Consider the following 25,539-nt stretch of genomic DNA (forward strand, 5'->3'; position numbering starts at 1 on the left):
GCGACGTGGGGCTACTGGGGATGTAGGCTGCGCGTGGCGCGAAGGGCACTTCTCTCCATGCCCAGGCGTCCTGGTCCAGGGGCCCCGGCGCCACCCCGACTCTGGTCTGGCCGAAACCCTAGTGAAAGCAGCTGGTGCGAGTCCAGAAAAGGACTTGAAATGCCCCAGGTTGTGCCCTAAGCCCCGACCGTGGCCAGAGCGGCAGCCGGCAAAGGTTAACCCGACAGGTGGGGGAGACTGCGAGGGGCGGGAGGAGCAGGTGTCCGGGCAGGGCCCCCTTCTCGGCTCTGGGGCTGCGGGGCTTCTCCCTGGTTTTCCTGCAGCGGGCAGAGGGCGCGCCGGGCCAGGGGCCGGGGACGCGGCAGACGGGGCGGCGACGGGGGCCTGGACGTGCGCGGGAATTCCGGGCTCCGGCAGCCCCGGGCGCTCCTACCAGGCCCGCAGCCCCGCCCCGCCCCGCCCGGAGGAGGGGCGCTGGCCGCGGCCGCGGTGGCGTGAGCGCCGGAGGGCGGGGGCCCGGCCCGCGGGGACCGAGCGCACCGCCCCTCGCCCGCGAGGCGGGAGCAGGCGGCCCCCCATTGGTCGGGCCGGCCGGCCCAGCCCTCCAGGCCGCGGGCGGAGGCGGGGGCAATGCGTGCGGGACTCCGGGGCGGGCCGTGGGCTCCCGGGGACCCAGTCGGACCGAGCTGCCCAGGGGAGCGAGCTCCGAGCGTCTGCGCTGCGGCCACTCCCGGGCCAGGAGCGCGAAGCCCCGTGCGAGACCCCGAGCCGAGCGCAGCCCCTTCGCGCCGCCGACCACCATGACCCACTTCAACAAGGGCCCTTCCTACGGGCTCTCGGCCGAGGTCAAGAACAAGGTGCGCCGGGCTCGGGTGGGGTCCCTGGGGCCGGGCGGCTCCCTCGCGTGCCGGCTGTACGGAGCGGAGACGTCGGGCGGCGGCAGTGGCCGCTCGCCCCGGTCCGCTCCCCGGCGCCCTCCTGGCTTTGTCCCCGCGCCGCGGGCCGGACGGGCGGCGGGCGGGGTCCGGGCCGCTGGATCCCGGCCGAGCGGGCCTGGGGCCCCGGGGGTCGGCTGCGGCTGCAGGACGCGCCCCTCCAGGCGGGAGGCACCCCCGCGCCGCCCTCCGCCCTGAGGTGGGGTGGTCCGCGGCGCCGGGCGCCCCGCGCCCCTGCTGACCCCGCGCCCTCTCCCTCCCCAGCCCCAGGCGAGTGCAGCCGGGAGCGCAGTTAGGGGGGTCCGTGGCCAGCCGAGGTCCCCATTGTTCCCGCGGGGGGAGACCGCCGACCGTCCGACCCCCCGACGCCGGGCACCCCCAGAGGAACGGGACCCTCCCGGGACCCTGGAGTTTCCCGGGTGTCGGTGCCTCGGGGCGAATTGCTGTCTCTTCGGAAAACCCAGACAAAGCCCGAGCGCGCCGCCCCGGGGTGTTATCTGTGGGGACTAGAGGGTTTTTGAGGAAAACCGAGAAGTTGGTGAACGGAAGGCTGTAACGGTATCAGGGCGGCTCCGTGGGTCGCTTTTGTTCAGGGCCGACTCGCCCAGCGGGATGCCGTTCGCGGCGCCGGGCCTCGGGGCGCGCTCACTTCGGCCGCACGGCCGCGCAGAAGGACGCGTGGAGTTGGTCCCGGGACTCTGGGTCTGGGAAGGACAGGAGAGGCACCCCCTCCCCAAATCCGCTCCTTCCTTCCTCCCTCCCCGCATTCCAAGTCCGTGACATCAGGGGTTTCTGGGGAGAGCCCAGCCAATCGGCGCGGGACTGCGCACAGAACGCTCATTGTCTCGCTTCTGCAGTTCTGGCCAAAGCGCCACAAAGGAGCGCCGCTGTGCTGCGTCCCCCGTCGCCTCCGGGAGCCGCGGCGCGTCCGGTGGCCGCCGCACCTCGAGGGCCTGGCCCGCGGGGCCACCCGCGCGCTGGGTGCGCGGTGCGCAATGCTCCCCACAGAGTGAGGGGCGCCCGGCGAACCCCGAGGAGGGCTGCGGTCCGCGCACCCCAGTGTAATGCGGGTGTTAAGAACCTGGGCCGCCTTCTGATTCGAGGGGTCCATTTTAGCCTGCCCGCCACCCGCCGTCTCTAAAGCGGAAACTAGTGGGGCCCACACGTCCCCCCGCACTTACCCTCCCAGAGAACCGCGTCCCAAACCCTTCGTAAAAAACAGAAAAGTGAGCGTTTCGCGTGGGCTGCGAGCTCACCCCCCGGAAACCTTGCAGACTAGCGTTCGCTTCCCCAGGTTTGCCACCCCTGGGTGGCTCTGGGGACCCTCTCGGAAGGGCGGGCCTGGCTTGTGCCCAGCGACCGGGAACTCCTGGCTGGCAGCAGGCCGGTGTGACCCTTCTGCTCTGTGCACGGGGTCCCCGTCCCTTGGGAAGCCCCCCCACAAGGAACAAGGCTTTTCTTGGGTGTTAATGTCTGTATTAATTTCTTCCTGTTGGTTGGGAAAGCAACCTCTTTTCCTACGTGCTGTTGAAGGGAAGGCAGACACGGAAGCCAGACCCTGTAACTCCTAGTAAAACCTGAGGGGTGTTCAGAAACTTTGGAAAGTTAGTTGTCACGTTGGGTATGTCCCTCCAAGCCCTGTTTTAAACAATCCCTTTCGCTCACACGGTCCTTTCCTGTGTGGGACGGCTTTGACCCCCGCAGCCCCGGGGGCGGGGGGCGGTCACTCGACATCTTATACAAACAAGACCCGAAGCTCAGAAAGGGCCTGACTGGCTCGAGATGACAGAAGACATTTGGAATGGGGACTCCAACAGGGTGTCGTGGTTTAGGGCAGACCCCAGGGACGTCCCACAGTGGCTCCTGGGGTCGCCCCCACCACACCCCCCGTGTGTGCGCCCCCCCTCCCCATTTCTCCTGGACGTAGTGATTGGGTGCAGAATTCTGTCTTCTCTTCTGGGTCCTAGTTTACCGGGCCTTTGAAGGGGACCTTGCGTTTGAGGCGAGGGTCCACAGGATGGGCACCTTCACGTCCATCCTGCCCTTTCTTTATGCATTCCTTAAGGATACGTCACTCATACGCAAGAGCTATTTTTGTTTTTCCTTAAAACGTCACTTCACGGAGGGGTAAAAGGCCACGTCGCCCTGGGCGGGCCACGTGGGAGGGGCCTTGGCCTCAAGCAAATGCAGTTCTAGTCCCCTCTCTGCCTCGTCTGCCCTGTGTGTTTCTGGGCAAGTGGCTTGCCATCTCTGTTCTAGTTCCTAATCAGTAAAACGGGGGGCTAATACCAGTAAAACCCGCTGGACTCTGCATGGTCGGGACGACTGAGGGCCCTCAGGAGGCACTGCCTCCGTCAGAATTCCAGCTTTGTACATGTGCCTTTGGTCGTTTTGTGTGGGACCCGCGAAGGCAGCCTCTCTGAGCTAAGTCTTTGATTTTAGATACTTTTAATTAGTAGAATTTCAGGGGAAAGTAGTCTGTAACCTTAGGATACTTGCCTGGTAGAAATACAAAGTTACTTTTCTTTTACACGTGGGCAGGAAGATGTCAGAAAACAGCCTACAAGGCGGAGCCCTTCCGAGGGGCCTGGGGGCAGCGTCCCTGGTAGCAGTGGAAGGGTCAGGAACCTGCAGTGTGCACAGGCCCGCCCTGCCAGCGGGAGGGTGGGGAGGGATGCTCCCAAATTCCTGGGGTCCGTGAAGTGGATTGTCGGGGCTCCGGAGGGGGAGGCCGAGGGGGCACCTGCGTGCCTGGTGAGCCGGGAGGAAACCGAAGATCCCGAAGGAAGCCAGCCTTTCCGGACACGTGGCCGGGAGCGGGACAGCAGGGCCCAGGGTCAGGCTGAGGCTGCGGGCTGCTGGGGAGACACAGCAGATGCTGGGGCCGCTTTCCTGCAGGGCTGGGGGGGCATGGGCGCCGACGGTGTGGGGGGCAGAGGATGAGGGGCCTTTTGCCCTCCACCAACGCCGCGTTTTTCTGGGAGGAGCAGAAGGGACCGGAAAGCTTGGGGAGCCGGCCATGGCCGGCGCAGACCAGGAGCCTGTGTCCCCCAGGACCGTGTGAGTGGGGCACAGCCACCCTCAGCTCGGGGCCCAGCCTGGTCACGAAGCAGCACCCTCAGCCGCTGCAGCCCGTCTTGGAACACTTATTACTGAAGGTGCAAGTCGCCAAAGAGGAAGTTCTGTAACAGTCCTGTGGCAGTGATTCTGGGGGGGGCCCCCCCAAGACCCGAGGACAGCCTGCCCTGCGCCGATTGGACCCGCAGTCGCTCCGCAGGGGCCACTGATCCGAGGAACCCCGGCCTCGGCTGTGAGGTGTGGCTGTGAGGTGTCCCCCAGGGCCTGCCCCACTTTGCAAGTGCAGGGGCGCCCCCGACTCGTGGTTGGGACCCCCAGGCAGCCTCGCTGGGGCTTGTGTCCCGCTCCTCAGTTCAGAGCGAGGTTTTGCATTCCAAACCCCTCTGTTGCCTGTCTCTGCCACCGGCGCTGAGGGTCCCTCCCATTCACCCGGGCGGCCCCTCGGGGCCGCGTTTTAGATGGGAGCTTCACCCTCTGTAGATGCTCCGTAACCATTTGTTGGATTTGATGAACTGATCCGTCAGGAATAGATGTTTTCCGACTCTAGAAACAGGAAATTCGCCCCTGTTTGAGGAGTTTGGGCCAAAGTGGTCTAGTGGGGGGGTGTGGGGTTTGGAGGACATGGTGGTTTTTATGGCTTGTTTTCCTTCAGCAGTTGTGTTTTTTTAAATTAGTCAATATGACATTGCATCTTGTCACTAAGAGCATCCCTTCTTGATTATTGAGGCTCTTTCTTGGGCTCCCGAGTTAGGGAGGGACAGTGGCAGCCCCCAACTTCCCCTCGACCAAGCGGATGAAGAAGGCTCATTCCTGGGAGGGGAGCAGAGGTGCCCCCGCCGGCCGCCCGGCTTCACCTGCCCTGGGTGCCTCGGACTGCCCCGGGCCCGTGGCCCTGCCCACCGCCCTTTCTGAATGGTGGGCCCTCTGCGTCTCCTTGCTGTCTCGGATTTCATCAATGCCCTTGGCCATGGAGACCTTGCTGGGACTGTCTTCAGCCAGATGGGGGCCCTTTCCCTTCCAAGTGGGGTCCTGAGGGTCAGTGTTTCACTGGGCCGTGTCTCGGGACCCACCCATGAAAACAATCGTGATGTGGGAGAAAAGCAACAATCGCCACCGCTGGTTTTGGTTTTTCCACCGGCTGTTCCATCCTGCCCGGGAGAGTGAGGGCGAGCTTTATCCGCTTCTCACGGGACTGGGTGGGGGAGGGGCTTGGCCTTAGAATTTGGGGGCAAGTTTTCTTCTGTCCCAGGCGTTCTGTCCCCACAGACTACGGACTGTGGGCCCTGGCCCCCCACAACCGTGGACACGTAGCTGCCGGGGGCTCGGACCCCGGACTCCCACCTGCGTGTGCTCAGGTTTCTTTTCAGGGTTTATAGAGCCTGAGGTGGGTCAGGCTTGTTTGCGGGGCCTGGAGCTTCCCCAGTTTGGGGGTTGTTGTTACAAAGAGCTACACACGCATCTTGCACATGTTATTCACACAACCGCCTGGGCTGAAGGGGTCGGTCGGCTTCCTGCAGGTCCTGGAAGAGAATGTGGCCTGTGGACGCCATCTGGGTCGGACCCTCAGACTTCAGACCCACAGTAACCTGTGTCTCACCTGCGAAGCGAGGCTGTGGGAGGGACACACCGGCGCAGGAGCAGCTGAGCCCTCAGACCCCTGAGAGGGAGCCGCCGCACCGGCTGAGCCCTGCTGGATGGGCCGGCCGTGCCCAGATCTGCTCGTCTCCAAACGAGGCCTCTGCAGCCAGGACCTCGTGCCCAAGCCAAGAGTGTCTCTTTCGACTTCAGTGTCAAGACTGTGGCCTGTCCCCAGGGTCCTGGTCCATGACGCCTGCCCGGCGGGCAGCCTCCGTCAGTGACATCCTAGGGTCACTGGCTGTGGTCTCGGGTCGTCCCCACTGCCCTTGGGGTGGGGACTTCTGTGCACAGTCCTCCTGTGCACAGAGAGGCCTTCATTTCTGGGTGGGGCGATGTTTGGCTCTTTGTCCCCAAAATCGGTTTCTGTTACACAAGCTACCCCTTTCGTTTCTCGTGTCCGAGGGCTGGCGTTTCTCCCCAGGGGACAGGTAGACACCCTGGGCCCCGGGCCCCACCCAGGCCGGCAGAAGCAGGTCTGTGAGAAGACCGACTAGTGCCCAGCTTCCCAGGGCGATGGCGTCTTTCCCCGACAGTCTCCGCCCCGGGCCCAGGGATGCGAGGGAGCCCAGTAGAGCGGGGTGGCCGGGGCACCGGGACGGGAGTGTGGGGCAGCGGAGGCTCTTTGAGGATTGTCCTGGGTCACAACCTACGCCCACTTTGATGGCCGTGTTCTTATCTCCCCATCATGCTCCCCGGGGATCCTCACTGCTGGGTGGTCAGACAGGGCTGGGCGCCCCCAACCCCGGGCCTGGGGGTCTCGCTCCCTCATCAGCCAGGCCCTGGGCCTGCCCGGGGCTGCAGAGGCCCCACGGACGGACGGACGGACGGAGGGGGCGGCTGCGGTCGGCCTCCCCCCTTTTGTTTTACGTGGAAGGAAGTAGGAGCGAAAGTAATCAATACCATGTGTGCTGAGTCTCGTAACTCGAACATGTGATTCTGCTTTGAATGTAAAAATAGCAGCCGCGACCGTGCTTCCAGTCGAGTGTGGAGACCATGCGCCGTGAGCCTCACCCCGCGAGCTGGTCCGGCCCTCCAGCCCGGGCGCTCAGCCGGGGTCCCAGGGCTGCTCCTGAGCCTGCACAGCCTGCAGGGCCACGTCCTGTCTGTCTGGGCTGTTGCTGCAGAACACCTGGCTCTGTCTGCTTGCATGCCGCGCCAACGCCCCCCCCCACACACACACACACAAGCATGTGCTCCGCCAGCCGGGTCCTGTCTCCCTGCTCTCTGGACTTGGCTTTGAAGTGTTCCCTTTCTCCTTCGGTGACACCCCTGTCCTGCAGCCCAGCCACCTTCCAGCACCTTCTAAAGTGTGCCTGTGGCTGGAGGTTGCTTCTGCGGGCCGGTGGGGGGGTGCAAGCGTTCAATCTGAGACATCTCGGCCAGCGTCTCACTGTGAACTTGGGCACCGACTGAGGCCGCAGGCCCCAGGCTGGTGGGGCCGAGCTCCCGTTGGGGGCTGCAGCTTCCTTACGGTGTCGGTGGGACGAAGCGCAGCTGGTGCCCTGGCCCACCCGTGCTTCTCTGTGAGGTGGGAGGGCTTGACCGGAAGCCGAGTCTAAGCCCCCACGCTGCTATCCTGATCCCCTCCCTGTGCCGCTGGGACCCGCTGTCCAGGCCAAGTGCCCTGTGCCCTCGGCGGTGAGGGACGGGCACAGTCCCTTCGGGCGGGGATGGGGACCACCCACAAGTGGGCCTACACCCGGGCCCCAGTGCATCCGGGGCCTGGGAACTTAAGGGCAACACATCTCCCTTGGAAAGTGAAAGTGTCCTTTGACCCTTGCCCACGGGGGCAGCTTTGAACACTGTTGGAGCACGTGACTCGGGGAGAAACGGGGTCACAGCCGTGGGCATCTCCTTAGAAAGTACTTGTGGGTCAAAGTGTGGCACTCGTGACCTCACATTTACATGTGGCAGGTGTGACCATGGGACAGGTGTGACCAGACAGCTGTCTGAAATCTCAGCCAGCTGAGGTCCCCGCCTGGGGTAGGTGTTCCCGTCCAGGAAGAGCTCTCAGTGTTGACACAGAACTGTGCCCGAGCTGCCTTGTCCGACATCAGGTTTCTCGGTTTAGTTCCTCCTCCTCGGGGCTTGGGTCAGGGACAGCAGGACCCGCCTCTGCCAGCCTCTGCCCGGACCACACGGAGGGGTGGCAGGGAGAGGAGACAGGGAACAGGCTGGGGGCACCTCTCACTATTATTTGGTAATATAAATCATTTTTAAAATAGAAAGGGTAGGTGGCATCAAAATGAACTCGTACCCAACAGCCCTGAAATAGTGCCAGGGGGATTGGTTTCCCGGAGTTTTGCGGGGGTGGGGGGCTCTGGCTGGGACCTGCAGAGCCGGAGCCCGCAAAGCACAGGAGGAGGGGGCAGGGCTGGCGTTTTCTCGGTTATAATTCACATCAGTTAAGTCACGCATCCCTCCTTCTGATCCTCTCTGGTGAGGGGAAGCTCCTGGACCTACCATGCCTTTGGCAGATCCCCAGCTCCTAGACATTGAACTTGAGGCCAGGAGTGGGGGATGGGTGTTTTTAAGGGGGAGAGAAAGCTGACCAGGGAGGGCACTGCAGGCGGGTGGGGGCATCTCCCAAAGACAGGCTTGGGCAGGAGACAGAGGGGCTATGCTCAGACACCTTGTCTGGGCAGCGTCCTGTCCCTCCTCCCAGGGAGCTGCTGGTGCCTGGTGGGGTGACAGCGGGGACAGGAGACGGCCAGGCGTGCCTCACCCCTGCACCTGCAGAGCTTCATCTCCAGGAGACCGTTGTGCGGGGCGCTCTCCCCCTCTGGTCTGCGCCCAACTTGCCATCCAGTCAGGGAAACGTGGGGCCCGTGTGGGAGGCGTGGAGCCCACGTGTGACGTGTGGAGGGTGCGTGCGGCCTTGTCCAGGCTCCTGCCGGCCCGAGAGCTACGAACAGGGAACAGGTGCAGGCTGTTTTCTAAGGAAACCTGCCCACTTGCAGCGGTTTCCCAGCTCTGCTCCGCGCGCACCCTGCCTAGGGCAGCCTGTTGGTGACCCAACCTTACTCCCAATGTCACCTGTCTCCCACAGCCCCCGTTAACACTGAATGAACCAAGCCCTTTTAATTCAACACAGGCCTTGAACAGCAAGTGTCTGGCACTGTGTCTGGTGTGTGTTTCATAAGGTAGCGTGTCACCTTTTAGAAGGGGCAGGGACACCCATCCTTCCCGGTCACGGACACTCCGTGCCCTCTCATGTCCAGGGCACAGTGGGATTAGGAGCTTGCCCCGGTGTCTGATGACGCGGGTGACCCCTGCCCGGGCAGACAGCAGATCGGGGCCTCTCTTCCCGGTCTTCGAAGCAGAGGCAAGGTACCTGCCTGCCGTGTCATAGTTCACGCCTGTGTCACTTGCCACCTTCTCCTCGGTCACCTCCGGAGACTGTTGCAATCAAACACCTGAGGTGAGCAATCGTGTCTTATAAAGAATTGCACACCTGTGCACACAAGGTGGCTTCCGTTTGTTTGTTTGTTTGTTTCCCTGGCTCATGGAGTCCACATTACTGGTTAGTCTAGACCTTTGGGGCAGGATTTTGCATATTATCCTAAATAACTTGTTCATTTAAGGGAGAGTCATTCCAAATCTAGGTATGTTTTTAGCTGTTCCATTTTCACTTTCTATCTGTTCAGTACACCTGCCTGGGCGTTCCCAGGTTGGAACCTACCAGAACAAGAGACTGGACTTGAATCCGAGCCTCCAGGTGCAGAGCAGCAGGTGTGCCTGCTTGACGTCGTCGGCACGGGGTGGGGTCGTCCCTCCTGACCGGCCGAGTCTAGGGTTACTCCTCTGGACTCCGGGGCACCGCGGACAAAAGGGACTTTTGTCAGGAGGTGGAACAGGCCCAGGCTCCGAGATCCCTCTGAGATTATTGTGTCGGTGGATGAAGGAGATGGGCCGCCCAGGAGAGCCAGCGGCGTGCCCATCCGTGACCAGGGAGACCTTCCCACCTGCGGCATCTTCCTACTTTATTAGGACGTGAAAAGCTTATGGTTGGGTGGAGTACCCACTTGTGCCAGGCATGGGCTCTTGGGGTACAGCGACGAAGAAAGCCTGCCCTGCCCCCCAGAAGCCCCAGGCTGGCACTCCAGGTGTGCTTGCGCACCTGTGCCGGNGGAACAGGCCCAGGCTCCGCGATCCCTCTGAGATTATTGGGTCGGTGGATGAAGGAGATGGGCCGCCCAGGAGAGCCAGCGGCGTGCGGACACGGGGGCCCATCCGTGACCAGGGAGACCTTCCCACCTGCGGCATCTTCCTACTTTATTAGGACGTGAAAAGCTTATGGTTGGGTGGAGTACCCACTTGTGCCAGGCACGGGCTCTTGGGGTACAGCGACGAAGAAAGCCTGCCCTGCCCCCCAGAAGCCCCAGGCTGGCACTCCAGGTGTGCTTGCGCACCTGTGCCGGCTCCTAGTGGTGGCTGCCCCGACCCCCAGGTGCCACACAGGCTCCCAGGCGTCCAGTCTAGCATCACAGCCGGGCTTCTGGGTGGGGGAGGGGGAGGGGGCCCATCCCTGCATTCCCGAGCTGTTAAAAATGCGTATCTTTGTCTGGACTCTTCCGGGAACCCAGCCTGTGTGCTGACTCCCTCGTTTAAATTCCAGCATTCAGAACCCACTTTCTCACTGTGTGTGTTCTGACCTTCGCAGTGGGAAGGTCACTCACTGGGTGAAGACAAACTCCATGTGCCGTTGCTTCTGTGTTTTTCCTGCCCTTGGTTAGTTCTGCCTCGTGCTTCAGGCCCCGGGCCCACTCCTAAGTTGTGCCGAAAGCTTCGGTTCCACAGCATTCGCACACGGGGCCCGGGGCTTGCCGTTTCCTTCACGGCGCCGCTTTGGAGGGAAGAGGCTGCACTGCCTCTGCTGGGCCGGCCCCGGACCCGAGAGAAAGGCCCGACTTTGAAACGCCCCTGGGCAGCGCCCGTCCAGCCTGGGCAGGTGTGACTTCCCCCAGTTGCTCCCCGCCGTCCGAGCTGGGCACCAAGGCAGCAGGAGACAGATTCCTGGGAGACGTGACCCGGCGGGTCACGTGTGTGCAGGTGCCGTCAGACCGAGGGGCCGGGACAGATCCGTGTGGACGCCGAGGCGCTGCCGCTGTCTCGGGCTGAGGAGCAGGGGCTGCGGTTGTGGGCTTCACGGGGAGAGGACAGTTCACATGGAGACGGGGAGGCAAACGCTCAGCAGATCCTGTCTGCTGGGCCGCCTGTCACAACGGGGCCTGGGTGGACCTTGACCAAACCGGCCTCGCCGGGCTCCTCCCTGCCTGTCGGGCTAGTTCATGTTGGACTGTAACGGCTCTTCCTGGAGCAGGTTCTCTCTCTCGTCTTTAGGCCGTTAGGGGGAAGATCAAAGGTTTGGGGTTTCCCCCCCGAGTCTTTCGTTTCTTAGAAATAACCAGCCTAAAACACTCCACATCCCAGGAGGCGCATTTGGGGGGGAGGCAACCTCGGCTGCCCCCTCAGCAGTGCTCCCGGCAGGGCTTCAGCGGGTTCGGGCTCCTGTATGAGTCCCCGGCCCCGTGGTGACCCTGGGGGCGCACCCAGCTGGCACTGTCCCAAAACAAAAGTGGTTTTCTGCACAGTCCCCACCCCGCCCCCACGAGGTACAGACCAGTGATCATCTGAAAAAGAATGCAGGGTGGGGACACAAGGACGTTCTCGTTGGAGGGAGGGGCAGAGACCTCCGTGACCTTGAGGCGGGTGGAAGGGACGGGGTGGGGGCCGCGGCCTCCGTGAGCCTGTCTGCAGTGAGAGTTCTTGCACGCTCAGCGCAGACACTGAACTGAACGGCGGCACAGGCGTGCGGGGACCGAGCGCCTGACTCTGGCCCTCGGGAGACACCGGCACAGGGTGCGGACAGTGCTGCGTATCAGACACAGGGGACAGCCACCTCACCATGGCCTTGGAAGGCAGGCGGTGACCCGCGAGAAACGGGGTCAGGGTTAGGTTACCGAGCTGGGTCACACGGTGTGGGGAGTGCTGACGTTTGTTTGACCTCAAAGCATGTGACTGCTGCTGGGGCCCAGGCAGGTGGCCACGTGTCAGGACAGCGAGTGACGAGGACAAGGCGTCTGGCGTTTCCCGAGTCCCCCGCCTGCTAGCCTCCTGTTATTCCCAGCACCCGCCCTGATTCTTTCCTGGGGGCAAATGTCTTCCCACCTCATTCCATCTCCGTCTCTCTGCTTTCAGGTCAGGTCACTTGTCCAGCCGGCCGTGGACACAGGTTCCCCTCATTACCTGCCCCTGATGGGGCTCTCGGAGGGAGACCCTCTGTCCTCGGTGTGGCCAGCCACCGGGCCGTGTGTCCCCTGCCAGCAGGCTCCCATCTCCTCCTCTTCTCCAGGCCCCTGTCTGTCAGAAACTGAGTCCTGGGCCTGACAGGCAGGAGCTTAGCTCAGGGGCGGGGGACGACTCAGGGGCAGTGGAGGGACCCGTCCTTTTTACTGTGTTGGTGTCTCTCAGCCCCTCCTGTATCATCAGCCGGCTGGCTGCCTGTGGGACCCCACCAAGCTGACCACAGAGGAGCACATTTTGCTGGGACGGCCTGCTCACCCCTGGTGGCCCAGCTCCCCAGTGCTCTGCCCACCCCAGCCATGTACTTGTGTGGGACTCCAGAAATCCGGGAGGAAGGTGGGGAACCCCAGACTGGGGCTCTGAGCTCTTCCGGGGACCAAGCAGGAGACCAGAAGGNGTCGGTGTCTCTCAGCCCCTCCTGTATCATCGGCCGGCTGGCTGCCTGTGGGACCCCACCAAGCTGACCACAGAGGAGCACATTTTGCTGGGACGGCCTGCTCACCCCTGGTGGCCCAGCTCCCCAGTGCTCTGCCCACCCCAGCCATGTACTTGTGTGGGACTCCAGAAATCCGGGAGGAAGGTGGGGAACCCCAGACTGGGGCTCTGAGCTCTTCCGGGGACCAAGCAGGAGACCAGAAGGCTGAAGCCACCAGACCGGAGCCAGGAGGTGGACAAGAGCCACGGAGGCTGCCAGGGCCAGGCTGGGCGGGGGCGGGGCACTGGGTGCAGGTGGGGCTCAGGGCACCGGTGGGGAGCAGGGACTGGGCAGGGGGCACCGTCCCCCCATCGGGTGCCCTACGTGCTTCTTCCTTGGTCTTTCTTTGCCTTCTTTTAATGAACTAAATGTACTATTAGCCTGACATTGGTTAAGGCATTATGCAAGCTTTCAGGTGTCCAGTCTGTGACACACAGCATCCGCATACTGCACTGTGCGACCACCACGCAGGGCCCAGTCTCGGTCACTGTGTGTGTGACCCTTCACCCCCTTCAGCCTCCCTCCCCATCCCCATCCCGCGTGTCCATGCGTCGGTTGTTCTTCTGGTTTCTGTTCTGTGTCACGTGCGAGTGCAGTCACCCAGCTCCTGTCCTTTCCCGTCTGACATACCTTGTCCCACGTGACAGGATTCTTTGCCCTTTGATTGTATTTGGCCAGGAGCACGCTGCTGAGGTGAGGGGGGGCAGGGGGGCCTCCAGCAGGTGTGCTGTCAAATAGGGGTGTCTGCGGTGGCACCCGTCAGGAGGGGTGGGTTGGCCCCGAGTGGGGAGCCTGGGTGTGTGGGACAGGGACGCAGGGGACTGGGAGGAAGCAGGCCGGGACTCTGTGAGGAGCCGGGAGGGTCGGGTGTTGGGAGATACTTCCTGAAGCAGGGTAAGGAATGGATCTTACAAACAACTTGGAAGAGCCATTTTTAAACAAATGAGCGACCTTTCCTTGCAGTGTAAGAAGATTAACTTAAGCCGACCTTCCTGTTGCGCGGAGGGAAATGCCAGCATGGTGTCTGATGTTCCGAGCTTTGTGGGGGAAAATACTGGACAAACTGCATTTGCTGAAGCTCACCTTTTACACTGAATTGCTCTTGGTTCCTTGATCATGAAAGATGTGTGTCTCAGACACTTCAAAGGTGACCTGCGTCGCTGGGGAGTGTGACCGTGGGCTGTGTGCTGACCTGTTTTCGGAGGAAGCCCTGGGCTCCGCGTCCCCCAGAACAGAGCGCGCTGCAGGCCGGGGGCCCAGAGGCCATTTGAAATAGATTTTTCCTAGATGATTTGGGGAGATGTTTTTTTTTTTCCTTTTAAACTTCTTTTTAAAAAGGACACATTCCTAAATTCTGCTTACCTGGCTTGGCGGCAGAATGCTCACTTATTTGACAAACGTCAGCAGCTTTGGGTGCGAAAGCCCCAGGTGAAGCCCCACAGCCTGGGGACCCGGAGCCCCCCTCGGGGGGAGCTCTGCCGGTGAGCTGACCGGTCTGTTGCAGTTCGCTCCGTGCCCAGGGTCAGCTGTCCAGAGCGCCGCTTTCTCTCTGGTTCCTCCGCCGCACCCCGGATGAGAACAGCCCACCGAGAAGCAGCAACCCGCTCTTTGGCGTCCGGGCAGGAGTTTCCAAGTCAGCTCGGGAACCACTCGGTGGTTTGGACATGGCGTTGAATTTTTCACATGTTGAACAAAGGAAACCTAAATATGTGCTTATATTTTGAGTTGCATAATAATTGGTGTCATTGAGCCAAGAGTTACCCCCACCCCCCCCCCAAGACGCCCCAGAGCCCTCCCGGTGCAACTTTCCCGACTGCACTGGAAAAACGGAGGGAGGGAGCCTGACTCCAGCTCTGCTGGCTGAGGACGCTGTTTACACAGCCTGGGATGGGAAGCGACTCCGCACTCGCTGCCCTGGGCCTTCCTGTTGTGTAGACAGGAAGTGGGTCCGAAGGGAGGCCAGTTCACCCAGTGCCCCCCCCCACCCCGCACGCCCCCCCATTTCAGTTTTGTCCTTGAAAACACAGCAGGGAAATCCGCAGCCTGCGCCCCCCACCTCATGTGCACGGAGCTCTGGTTTCTCTTTGCCCGGTGCCTTCCGTCCGCCTCCCCACCCCCGTGTCCACAGAGAGAATTTCTTTTTCTAGCCACTGGTAGGTACCAAGACTCCAGTGTGAAAATACAGTCAGGTATTAAGCCTTTTCCTGCCAATGCGCTACGTACATGCTTCATTTGTGAAGGTGCCGCGTGAGACCGGCGCGTTGGGTGTGCGGGGCGCGCGCCTGCGACCCCGTGCGGGAGTCGGTGCGTGCAGGGGACAGCAGCGGAGGGAGGCTCCCTCCTGTGCAGGAGGCCGCCCTGTCCCACGCAGAAGCTTCCAGCACAGGGACAGGCGGGCGGGCCGGAAGCCAGAAGGGGTGTGTGTTGAGGGGCCAGGAAATCACACACTGGGCTCCTGCCTGCCACCGCCCGTGACCTCCGGGCCGAAATTCGATCTGGGGAACTCGGCAGTGTCGGCTGTCTTGATGTGAAAATGTAAACTTACTGAATTTTCGTTTTGTGATCTGTAAATAAATGATTTTTCTGTTAGTCCGTCAGGGGGTGGGCCGTTTCTCTAACTTGGGGGGCGGAAGTGCCCGGGGTTCCCAGCTCTGGGTCCCGGACACAGTCAGGGCTCGGTGATCGTCAGTTCTCTGCGCCGAAAAGTGACGAAAGTGATGGTCAGGGGAAGGGGAGGCTGCGTCTGTGACCCGTGTGACTGGACCTCGAAGGGCCTCTAATTGTGTTTTGGGGCAGCAGACTTTGTGCGTCCTTACCGTCCACACTGTGACCGAGGCCACATGCTGGCGCGGGCCGGCCGTGGGCGTTCGCTGGCCACGTGGGGCTGGCATGGTCACAGGTGCCCACAGGAAGGCCCAGGACACGTCCAGCCTCTGCCCTCTCCGTGGTCTCCTTAGCAACTGGCAGACCAACCAGCTGCCCTCAGGACCTGGGGACAAGGAATCGCCTAAGAACGTGAATGTGTGGCCTTTAACAGTATTTGGTGCAGCCTGTTTTTCTAATGAGGTTTCCGGTCGCGTACACAGGGATCTTTCAGAGCCTGTGGTGGTTCTGGCAGGTGAGACAGCACAGCGTCTGTGTTGGTGAGGGGCCTGCCCCGGGCAGACCTCGGTCCGGGAAAAACAGATTTTCTTTGACTTTGGTTAAATGTTCGGGTAACTGGAGGGTGCAGCGTGACTCCTGTGAGAAGCGTGCTAGGACACACCGCGTGACCGGAGTTGGATATGACCGGCAGTGAGGGGTGTGCATGTCTCGACACGAGACACCACGACTTTCCAGGCAGCGGGAGTGACGCGTCTGGGGTGGTTACGATGCCGTGTGTCACGGCCCCGCCAGCCTCTTGTTTGCAGTGTGGCAATCAGGACTGGCCCTCTAGCGGCACCGTGGCCTGTGCCACACTGTGACGAGCACCGAGCCCTCCTCACCGCCTGCCCGCAGAAAGTGGGACTGTTCTCTGGGCCGAGTTGTCCCTTCTCAGGCCCCGCGGCCGACCACGGGCTGCTCAGTGTCGGAACAACGCCGACTCGCCCAGGGACGTTGTTCTCAGCCACGGAAGCTTCGAGAGGGCGTCCGCTTGGCTGGGGGCCTCGAGGCAGGTGGCCGCAGGCCGCACTGTGAGCCAGCGTCCTTGGGACGCTGGGACATGCTCGGCGTGGGTCTCCCGTGTTGCAGATCGCGTCCAAGTATGACCACCAGGCGGAGGAGGACCTGCGCAGCTGGATCGAGGAGGTGACCGGCATGAGCATCGGCCCCAACTTCCAGCTGGGCCTGAAGGACGGCATCATCCTCTGCGAGTGAGTCTGTGGGGCCCCCGCGCCCCCCGCCCCGTCCCGGGGTCCGTCACGCCTCCTCGACCGGTCGCCAGGGGCACTGGCTTGGCATCCCGGGCCTTGTCCCTCTATGCCCAGTAAGTAGCTGCCTCGCTTTCCCTTCCAGGCTCATAAACAAGCTGCAGCCCGGCTCCGTGAGGAAGGTCAACGAGTCCTCCTTGAACTGGCCTCAGGTAACATCCCCCCCCCCATAGTCTGCTGTTACTCTCCAGATGGGAAACTCCATCCGCGTTCGAAAGCCGTCTTTCAGCGGGGGCTGATTTTTCTTTTTCACCATTGACGCCTCCGCAGTCACTCAGAACGAGTTCTCTGGTTATCAGATGTGTCGCCTAGGCGTTTTTAGGTTTCGTCTGAGATTTGACGAGTTTACGCAGGGCGGTCCAACCTCGACCATAAGGATAAAGGAGGGGGACGTGAGGACGGTCACGTAAGAACTAGCGGGGGAACGTACAACTCTGCAGGAAACTCGGTCTGGGTTCGTGGGCGGGTGAGAGCAGGCGAAACTGCACGATGCGGCCCTGGGAGTGTGTGTTCACGGGACCGAATGAGCATCTAGCAACCAGAAGTTTATGCTTAAAATTAAAACATAATGAACAACTCACTAGTGTATTGTGTCCATTTGCACAAAGGAAAGACCAGCCCCCGATAACTGACACAGAATTCTTACAAGCAGGCAAGGCGGATCCTGCCCTTGAACTAAGAGAATGTTAGTGCTTAGAGAGACCCCTGCGTGACCCACTGGGCAGCGCTCCTGCTTCTCACTCGGTCCCCTTCCCGAGCGCCGCCTGCGAGTGTGTGGTCAGGGGGCCCAGCCGAGCAGCCCTCTGCCCAGCATCTCGTACGCAGCCATGAGGACCAAGAACGCTGGGCACCGGGAGTGGCCCTGTGTGGCCGTAAACATCACGCGACTCTTTGCCTTCGCAGCTGGAGAACATTGGCAACTTCATCAAAGCCATCCAGGCCTACGGCATGAAGCCCCACGACATATTCGAAGCCAACGACCTTTTCGAGAATGGAAACATGACCCAGGTCCAGACGACGCTGGTGGCCCTGGCCGGTCTGGTATGTACAGGCCTTCCTTGCACGCCCACCACGCGGGCAATGAGCAGCGGCTTCGCCGCGTGCCCTGGGAGGTCAGGCCAGGCCAGGCGGCGCGGGGCCGGTCCCTTTCATAACTGCTAGCATTGGGGAAAGGCTGCTGGTACCAGCGGCCTTGGGCAAGACGACCCATGCAGCGGGGGCGGGGGGGCGCACATCTTGGGGAACAGCCTTACACAGGGGGTCTGCCCCGCAGTTGGGTGGTGACTGAGGCAGCCCCCAGCCACAGACGGGATGGTGTCCTTGTTGCTCCTTCTGTGAAACTCGGCCGGCACAGGCTTCACGGAGGAGTCCCTTCACTCAGTGAGCCCACGTGTTTCCGCCTAGGCCAAAACCAAGGGCTTCCACACCACCATCGACCTCGGCGTGAAGTACGCCGAGAAGCAGACCCGGCGCTTCGACGAGGGGAAGTTAAAAGCCGGCCAGAGCGTCATTGGTCTGCAGGTAGGTGACGCGGCGTCGCCCAGCCCGTCACTCAGTAGTGTGACTTCTCAGCACGCGCAGCGTCTGTCCCCGCGAGGAGCAGGCGGACCACGGCGCAGGGTTGGGGGGTGGCCATGTGGTTTGTGCGGTTCGTGTCCCCGCACAGCCCAGGAGGTGGTGGCGATGTTCAGACGGAGCCCCCCGGCCTGCCGGCGGACTCCCCTTTGTTTCTGCAGGACATGGTTGCTCACCCCACTCACCCCACTCACAAATGAGGCCTCAATGCCAAAGTGGTTTGTCTAGGGAAGCACCACACAGCGACCGGATGCTGTTACTGTGTTGCTTTAACTCCTGGGAAATGCCCACCCGGGTTTTCTCTCTCCCTTCGCATTGGTCCCCTGGAGCCTGTCCCAGAGCCACCTCGGCCAAGTCCCCGTGTGGGGTGGGGGGCACCATGCCCCCCTCTCGGCAGAGTCTGTGGGAGGTGGGCTCATTTCTGTACAGGACAAAAGGGTCTCTGGTGAGAAATTGGAAACCTGAATTTCCAAGCGGCCGGTGGGAGATACACTCACATATTTGGGGTTGGGGGCAGCGTTTCCCTGCGTGTGGGGTTACAGACGGACGGACACACGGGGGACAGCCAGGAGGACCCACACACGTGCTGACAGCCGGTGCCTGGACGGGACCAAGGCGATGACAACCCCCTTCCTGTGTGCCCATATATGTTTTCTGAATCTTTTCCAACAGACTTGTACTTGTAGTATATTTTTTAAAAAATCCCCTTTAATCCATATTACTACCAGGGGGGAAAGACCAGGCGCAGAACCACAGCCCACACCAGCAGCCCAGGTGCCCCGTCCGACCAGTCCTGGAGCCCCGTCACCCTCCCTGGGGAAGGAAGCCAGACCCTGCCCCTCCAAACAGGCCAGGTTCACAGTCCGTGTCCGCTGCCTCTTGGGCCAGTGGGCCTGAGAGCGGAAGGAGCAAAACATGCTGCTTTTCCCATGAACGTGGGGGCGGTTCTGAAGCAGCCTGTGGTGGCCCGGGTTGAGCTGCCGGAGAAGACGCCTGGCGTTCGCTGCCCTATTTATGCAAAACGTACCTGGAGGAGAAAAGTCTGGTGCCCAAGACAGTTCTGTCCCTTTAAGTCCTGGTTGTCTGTACGGGGGGGTGGGGGGTAGCAGGGGAAATGAATTTTTCATCATGTGGCCACCGTAACAACTTTTGGTGGCTGTCTATCCCTGTGTCCATTTCTTTATACATTATGATGACGAGATTTTTATATCCAGGGAATTGTGTGAGATTCTCCTTTATCACGTGGCACCTTGAACTTGAGGCCAGGACGGGGGAGACTTGGGATCACCGCTGGGCCTCCGCACAGGGAGGAACCGGCGCACCTCTTTAGCATAGCAAAGCCGTATCGGTGTCGGAAACGCTGTGGCTGTCTGTTGGTGCTCATCTTCTTCTTTCACTTCAAAGATGGGGACCAACAAGTGTGCCAGCCAGGCAGGGATGACCGCCTACGGGACCCGGAGGCACCTCTACGACCCCAAAATGCAAACCGACAAGCCGTTCGACCAGACCACCATCAGCCTGCAGATGGGCACCAACAAAGGGGCCAGCCAGGTGAGCGGGGCCGCGCTTGGCGAGGTCCGTCGGCAGTCGGTCCCTTCCAGAAAGGGGTTTTGCTGAGGAAGCACAAGAATGAAAGGCCCTTCCTGCGGGCCCCGTGCGCCGGGGCTCCCCCTCTTGTTGGAGGTCGGAACGGCCGGCCTGGCTTCCTCACCAGACGGGAAAGGGACGGGACCGTGTTCTGGCTCCAAATCCAAGTCAGTGGCTCGCCTTAATGCTGCCGACCTGTGTTTTCAAAGGAGCCCCTTCCTGAGCTGGTTAGGTCATTAATGACCTAATTTAGGGAAAATCATCCAATGGTGTCCTAGGGACCGTTTCACTAGATTCCTATGACACCTGGTGGGGGCAGTGGTTACAGCCCAGCGGGGGGCTTCCCCAGGCGAGACTGCCTGTGCCCTGGCTCCTCACAAGACAGGCGTCTTCCTTGTTCCCACAGCACCGCACGGGGGCCCCACCCACTGGTGAACCAGCGGGAGGTCACCTGTCCGACCAGGGTGGGCTTGAGGACGCACCTTCTCCATGAGCCCCACAGGAGAGGACGTGCTTGCTATTCACCCTCAGGACACATGTCCTGTGTGGCTGGCCCTCCTGTGTCCCCAGGCCTTTGGGAAACCTCGGGTCCTTGGGCAGGACTCCGTGTAACCCTTGCTGAACGTGTTACAGACCTTGACGTCGGTAACACGGCTCACATGCAGGGCTGTAGTGGGCACATCTGTGTGTTCACACACAACTCCAGGGGGCACAGCAGGAAGCTTCAGTTTCACCTTATGTACGTCTGGTCCGCTCCGAAATCCAAAGGAGACGGTGTTTTCTCCGCTGTGCCTGGGAGAAACCTAAAGCTGGCCGACTCCGGCCTGAGGCACCAGGCAGCAGAGCTGGGACCGGAGGCTGGTGGCCTGGTTCCGCAGCCAGTGCGTGTGGCTCCGTGAGGGAGAGCCGCGCCCTCGGGCTGCCGGGGTCAGCTGAGCCCAAGGCAGGCTGTGCACCTGCTCACACTCAGGGTAATGTCGTCACTTGGGAAACGGTTGCAGGACCGGGGTTCAGCGGCCGCTCTAACGCCTGTGCCCTGATTGCAGGCGGGGATGCTGGCGCCAGGCACCCGGAGAGACATCTATGACCAGAAGCTGACCCTGCAGCCCGTGGACAACTCGACCATCTCCCTGCAGATGGGCACCAACAAAGTCGCCTCCCAGAAAGGCATGAGTGTGTACGGGCTCGGGCGGCAAGTGTACGACCCCAAGTACTGCGCCGCCCCGACAGAACCCGTCATCCACAACGGCAGCCAAGGGACAGGCACCAACGGCTCGGAGATCAGCGACAGCGACTACCAGGCCGAGTACCCCGACGAGTACCCCGGCGAGTACCCGGAGGACTACCCCCGCGAGTACCAGTACGGAGACCAGGGCGTCGACTACTAGGCCGGAGGCACTCAGCCCTTCGCCCGCCGTGTCTGGCCAGTGAGAGCCGCGCTGGCCTCCAGTCATTTTTATCTTGTCTTCCTCAAACACTATTACGCTTGTTGTACCTGAAATTCTGCCTTACACGCACCCCCGTCCCTTCCCCGCCTCTGCCCTCCGTAGTTGCCTTCCTGCACCGTAACAGCCGGACCCCACGGCCCAACCAGTAACTCGCGTGTGAAGTACGGAGGAAAACTGTGAAAGAGGACTTCTCTTGTACAGCCCAGTCTTTGTCACGGCAGACCCGTGCAATTTTACAATCTTCTGCTGAACCCGGCGTTTTCAAAATATAGGAAGCTCCTCCTCCCCCCCCCTCCAGTTTCTAGTGTCTGGTGTCTACACGGAAGACTAAATTCATGCTTCTAGCTAAAGGCGGTGCCTGCCAACTAAAGTGAAGATGCAGCATTTTTAGGAATTCGCATATCGATATTTCTACAGTATTGTGCGCTCATTTTTAAATAAAGTCATGACCCGTGTACATCCGTGACCCCGTGTGTGCTCATTCTCTCCCGTGAGCTGGCGAGGTCGTCCCCGAGCGGTGGGTCTCGGGAGGGGCGGACGCGCCCCGCGGACACGTGGGCCCTTCCTGTTTGTGCCAATGTGTCGGCGTCGCCAAGCTCTGTTTGCCACTGTATTTATTGCTGCATTTCTCAGCATAAACGTACCCCATTGTATTTTTTATAAATAAATATTTTTTGAACATCCATGTGAGCCACCAGCTGATTATTTTCAGGAGCACTCCTTCCCAGGCCCCATGTCGGGGGCCCGATGATGGCGTCGCCTGAGGCAACCCACGCAGCGGTGCGCCCTGCGCCGCCGACGGGGCCCGGCTGAATGGGGGGGCCTGCCCGGGGCACGGCATGTCCACGGCCAGAGTCAAACGGTTATCGGGCCCTTGCAGGTCCTGTGGTGACGCGGCTGCCCAACATGCGCCTCCCATGCAGCTTCCAACAGTCTCCAAGTCGCCTTTCAGAAACACTCGTGGAGATGCGGGTGGGACGCCGCATTCATGTTCTGGGGTGAATGAATGTCAGTAAGAAACGCCCTGGGCCTGCCACCTCCCACAACCACATCAAAAGTTCAGCCAGGGATAGAACAGCCGTCCCGAGAGCCACCGGACCCAACAGAAGTCCCATGAGCAAGGAGCGAGAGAGGATGGGACAGGGACTGATGGGAGGGGCGGAGGCAGGGAGCGGGCAGGCCCCGACCCATGGGTGGCAGTGAAGAATTGGGAGGGATATCTCAGCCGCAGAGGTTCCCCTGCCCTGAGGAGCAAGGAGTCCCCGCCCCACACCTGGTTCCCCAGAGTGGGACATGGATGCAGAGAACAGGGGTCCCCACAGCATCTGGCTGTGAGACCCAGCAGGGGCTGTGTCCCAGTGAGAAGGGCTGGTGCACAAACTCACTCAGGCCCAGCACGGGCAGTGACTTCTGGGAAGAACTAACAGGGCTAATTTCGCGGTGAGGGCTGGGGGGACAGGGGCCAAGGGAACCATCTCCGAGGACAGAAGGGCTGGTGGGCACCACTGGCCCTTGCCTGAGATCTCTATCCAGGTGGCCCTGTGCAGGTGACACCAAATCTGTGCTGTCCATTAACTTGGCTGCCACCTTGCTCTGCCCTGCTGACCCTGAGACCGAACCCTATCCCACGCGTGCGCCCCACCCGAGCCTCTTCCAGAGGCCACACACAAGTCACTTTGCCTCAGCTGGTGCGGCTGGTCCTGGAAGGACCACCAGCACCACACACACAGCAGCCGGCCCCGGTGCAGACGGCAGCCCCAAGCCCAGCACAGTGGTGACCAACCACAGGTCACTGTAGCTCCCAGCGGACAGCCCCAAGCCCGGTACAACAGGCAGCTGGCTTCAGCCCACGCCAGAGCCCCTCCGAAGACTCCACACCCAACACACCTGGTGGCTGGCCTCAGACAGCGCCAGATGCCACCCACCCAGCTCCACAACGGATGCACCTGACAGATGGCCGTGGCTGACACCAGAGCCCTTCTAAGGTAACTTCCACTCTGCAGGGTCAGTCCCCAAACAGTGACTCACTCATCTGCTGTACTGGTGGCCCAGCTGTCACAGCCAGTCAGCCCCAGGGTCAGCCCAGCCACCAATGTGCCAGCAGCGATCAAAGCCCGACTAGGGTGGGAGGGCACAGGCAACCTACCCAAGGGACACCTGGAGAGCCAGGCTCTCCAGGTGTGTGGGGGGCCTGCTCCTCTGGGCCCACAGGACACCTCCATCAGACCACTCTTTCACGACTGGGAGATGCAGCAGCTCCCAAGGACACACAGAAACAAACCCAGGGAGGCTGGCGACGTGAGATTTAAGACATGTCCCAGAAGGAAACAACAGGGCCAAATGCCAGGAAAAGAACTACAAGCGGAGACAAGCGATCCACCAGGTGCAGAGTTCCGAACCCTGGTTGTAAAGATGCTCAGTGAACACGGGAGAAGAACAGACGAGTTCTGAACATCAGCAAAGAGGTAGGGAATATTAAAAAGAACCAATCAGAGCTGAAGAATGCAATAACTGAGATGGGAAATACACCAGAGGGAATCAACAGCAGATTGGATGAAGCAGAGGATCCAATCAGTGATCTCGAGGGCAGGGCAGTGGAAAACACCCAACCAGAAACAGCAAAAGGAAAAAAACCTTGAAAAAAGATGACAGTTGAAGGGACCTTTGGGAAAACACCAAGCATAACAACATTTATATCACGGGGGCCCCAGAGGGAGAAGAACGACAGATAAAGGGATCAAAACCCTGTTTGAAGAAATAGTGACCGGAAACCTCCATGACCTGGAGACGGAAATAGACACACAAGTCCAGGAAGCACAAAGAGTCCTAAACAAGAACCCCAGGAGGCCCATACCAAGACACAGCATAATTAAAATGCCGGAGGTTAAAGACAAAGGGAGAATCTTAAAAGTAGCCAGAGAAAAGCAGTTAGTTACCTACAAGGGAGTTCCCAAAAGACTGTCAGCCGATTTCTCAACAGAAACTTTGCTGGCAAGAAGAGATTGGCATGAAATAGTCAAAGGGATAAAAAGGAAAGCCTAGGACCAAGATTACCCAGCAAGGTCATAATTAAGAATCAAGTAAGAGAGTGTCCTAGACAATCAAAAGCTAAAGGAATTCATTGCCACTAACCAGCAGCATTACTAGAAATGTTAAAGGGACTTCCTTAAGTGGAAAAGATTTTAAAAATATGAATACGAAAATATAAGGAAAGAAACTCAACTAAACAGTAATAAAAGTAGTCTATCAATCAATGAACACTAGTAAGAAGGTTAAAAGACAAAAGTAGGAAGATCATGTATAAGCACAATAAATACAAAATTAAAAAGATGAATACAACCAAGAGCTGGTCCCATGAAAATATGAGCAAAATTGATAAGCCTTTAGCCAGACACATGAAGAAAAAAATAGGACCCAAATAAACAAAATCAGACAACCAACACCACAGAAATACAAAAGATTATAAGAAAATACTACAAACAACTATATGCCAACCAATTGGACAACCAGGAACAAATGGGTAAATTCTTAGGAACATACAATCTTCCAAGACTGAATCAAGAAGAAACAAAATGGAATCAAATTACAAATAGTAATGAAGTCAAATCAGTAATCAAAAACTTCCCCCAAGCCAGATGTCTTCAGAGATGAATTTTACCAAATATTCAGTGAATATCCTCGAACTATTCAAAAACACTGAAAAGGAGGAGAAGTTCACAAACTCATTGTATCAGGCTACCACTATCCTGATTCCAAAACCAGACAAAGACACTACAAAATAGGAAATTGTAGGCCAATATCCCCGAAGAACATAGATATTTAAAAATTGTCAACAAAATATTAGCAAACCAAATTCAGCAATATGTCAAAAGGATTATACGCCGCGATCAAGAGGGATTTACTTTGGGGTTTCAGGTTGGTTTGGGAGTTACCTACAAGAGGAGCTCCCAAAAGACTGTCAGCTGAATATTCACAAATCCATAAATGTGATACTCCACATAAATAAAGTGAAGGGTAAAAATTATACGATCGTATCAATAGATGCCGAAAGAGCATTTGACAAAATCCAACACCCGTTATGATAAAAGCTCTCAGCAAAGTGGGGACAGAGGGAACACGTCCCAACATAATAAAGGCCGTTGATGACGAACGCACAGATGACATCACGCTCCGTGGGGAAACACTAAACGCCTCTCCCTGTGGACCAGGAACAAGACAGGGGTGTCCACTTTCACCGCTTTTATCAATACAGTATCAACAGTCCTAGACACAGCAATCAGACGAGAAAAAGAAATCAGTCGCCCAAGTTGGAAAGGAAGAAGTAAAACTGTCGTTATTTTCGGACGACATGATAGTACAAGAAAGAGCCCTAAGGATTCTACCCAAAAGCTTTTCACTGAATTCAGCAGGAGACAGAAGGAATGTTCGGAAATAGGTTGCATTTTTAGATACCAATAACAAATTATGCAAAAGAGAAATTAAGAAAACACTCCCATTTACCACTGCATCCAAAAGGATAAAATACCTAGAAATAAATTTAACCATGGAGATAAAAGATCTATATTCAGAAAAGGCCTTACTGAATT

At 59.4% G+C, this 25,539-nt stretch overlaps 1 protein-coding gene and 1 long non-coding RNA gene across 2 annotated transcripts; both read left to right on the plus strand.

Moving 5' to 3' along the window:
- The first annotated feature begins 645 nt into the window (after positions 1–645).
- CNN3 (calponin 3) lies at positions 646–21,418 on the plus strand. The gene is made up of 7 exons (XM_037051371.1): positions 646–857; positions 16,165–16,286; positions 16,429–16,495; positions 17,247–17,384; positions 17,748–17,864; positions 19,323–19,469; positions 20,552–21,418. The coding sequence occupies exons 1-7, from the start codon at positions 801–803 to the stop codon at positions 20,891–20,893; spliced, it is 990 nt and encodes a 329-aa protein (XP_036907266.1). The 5' UTR covers positions 646–800; the 3' UTR covers positions 20,894–21,418.
- LOC118990657 (uncharacterized) lies at positions 12,928–13,763 on the plus strand. Its single transcript, XR_005067281.1, has 2 exons — positions 12,928–13,125; positions 13,396–13,763. It is a non-coding gene; the product is annotated as an uncharacterized LOC118990657 (long non-coding RNA).
- Positions 21,419–25,539: the final 4,121 nt, after the last annotated feature.

The sequence above is a fragment of the Sturnira hondurensis genome, unplaced genomic scaffold (assembly GCF_014824575.4).
Source record: "Sturnira hondurensis isolate 20B ecotype Veracruz unplaced genomic scaffold, ASM1482457v3 Scaffold0007217, whole genome shotgun sequence".
NCBI lineage: Eukaryota > Metazoa > Chordata > Mammalia > Chiroptera > Phyllostomidae > Sturnira > Sturnira hondurensis.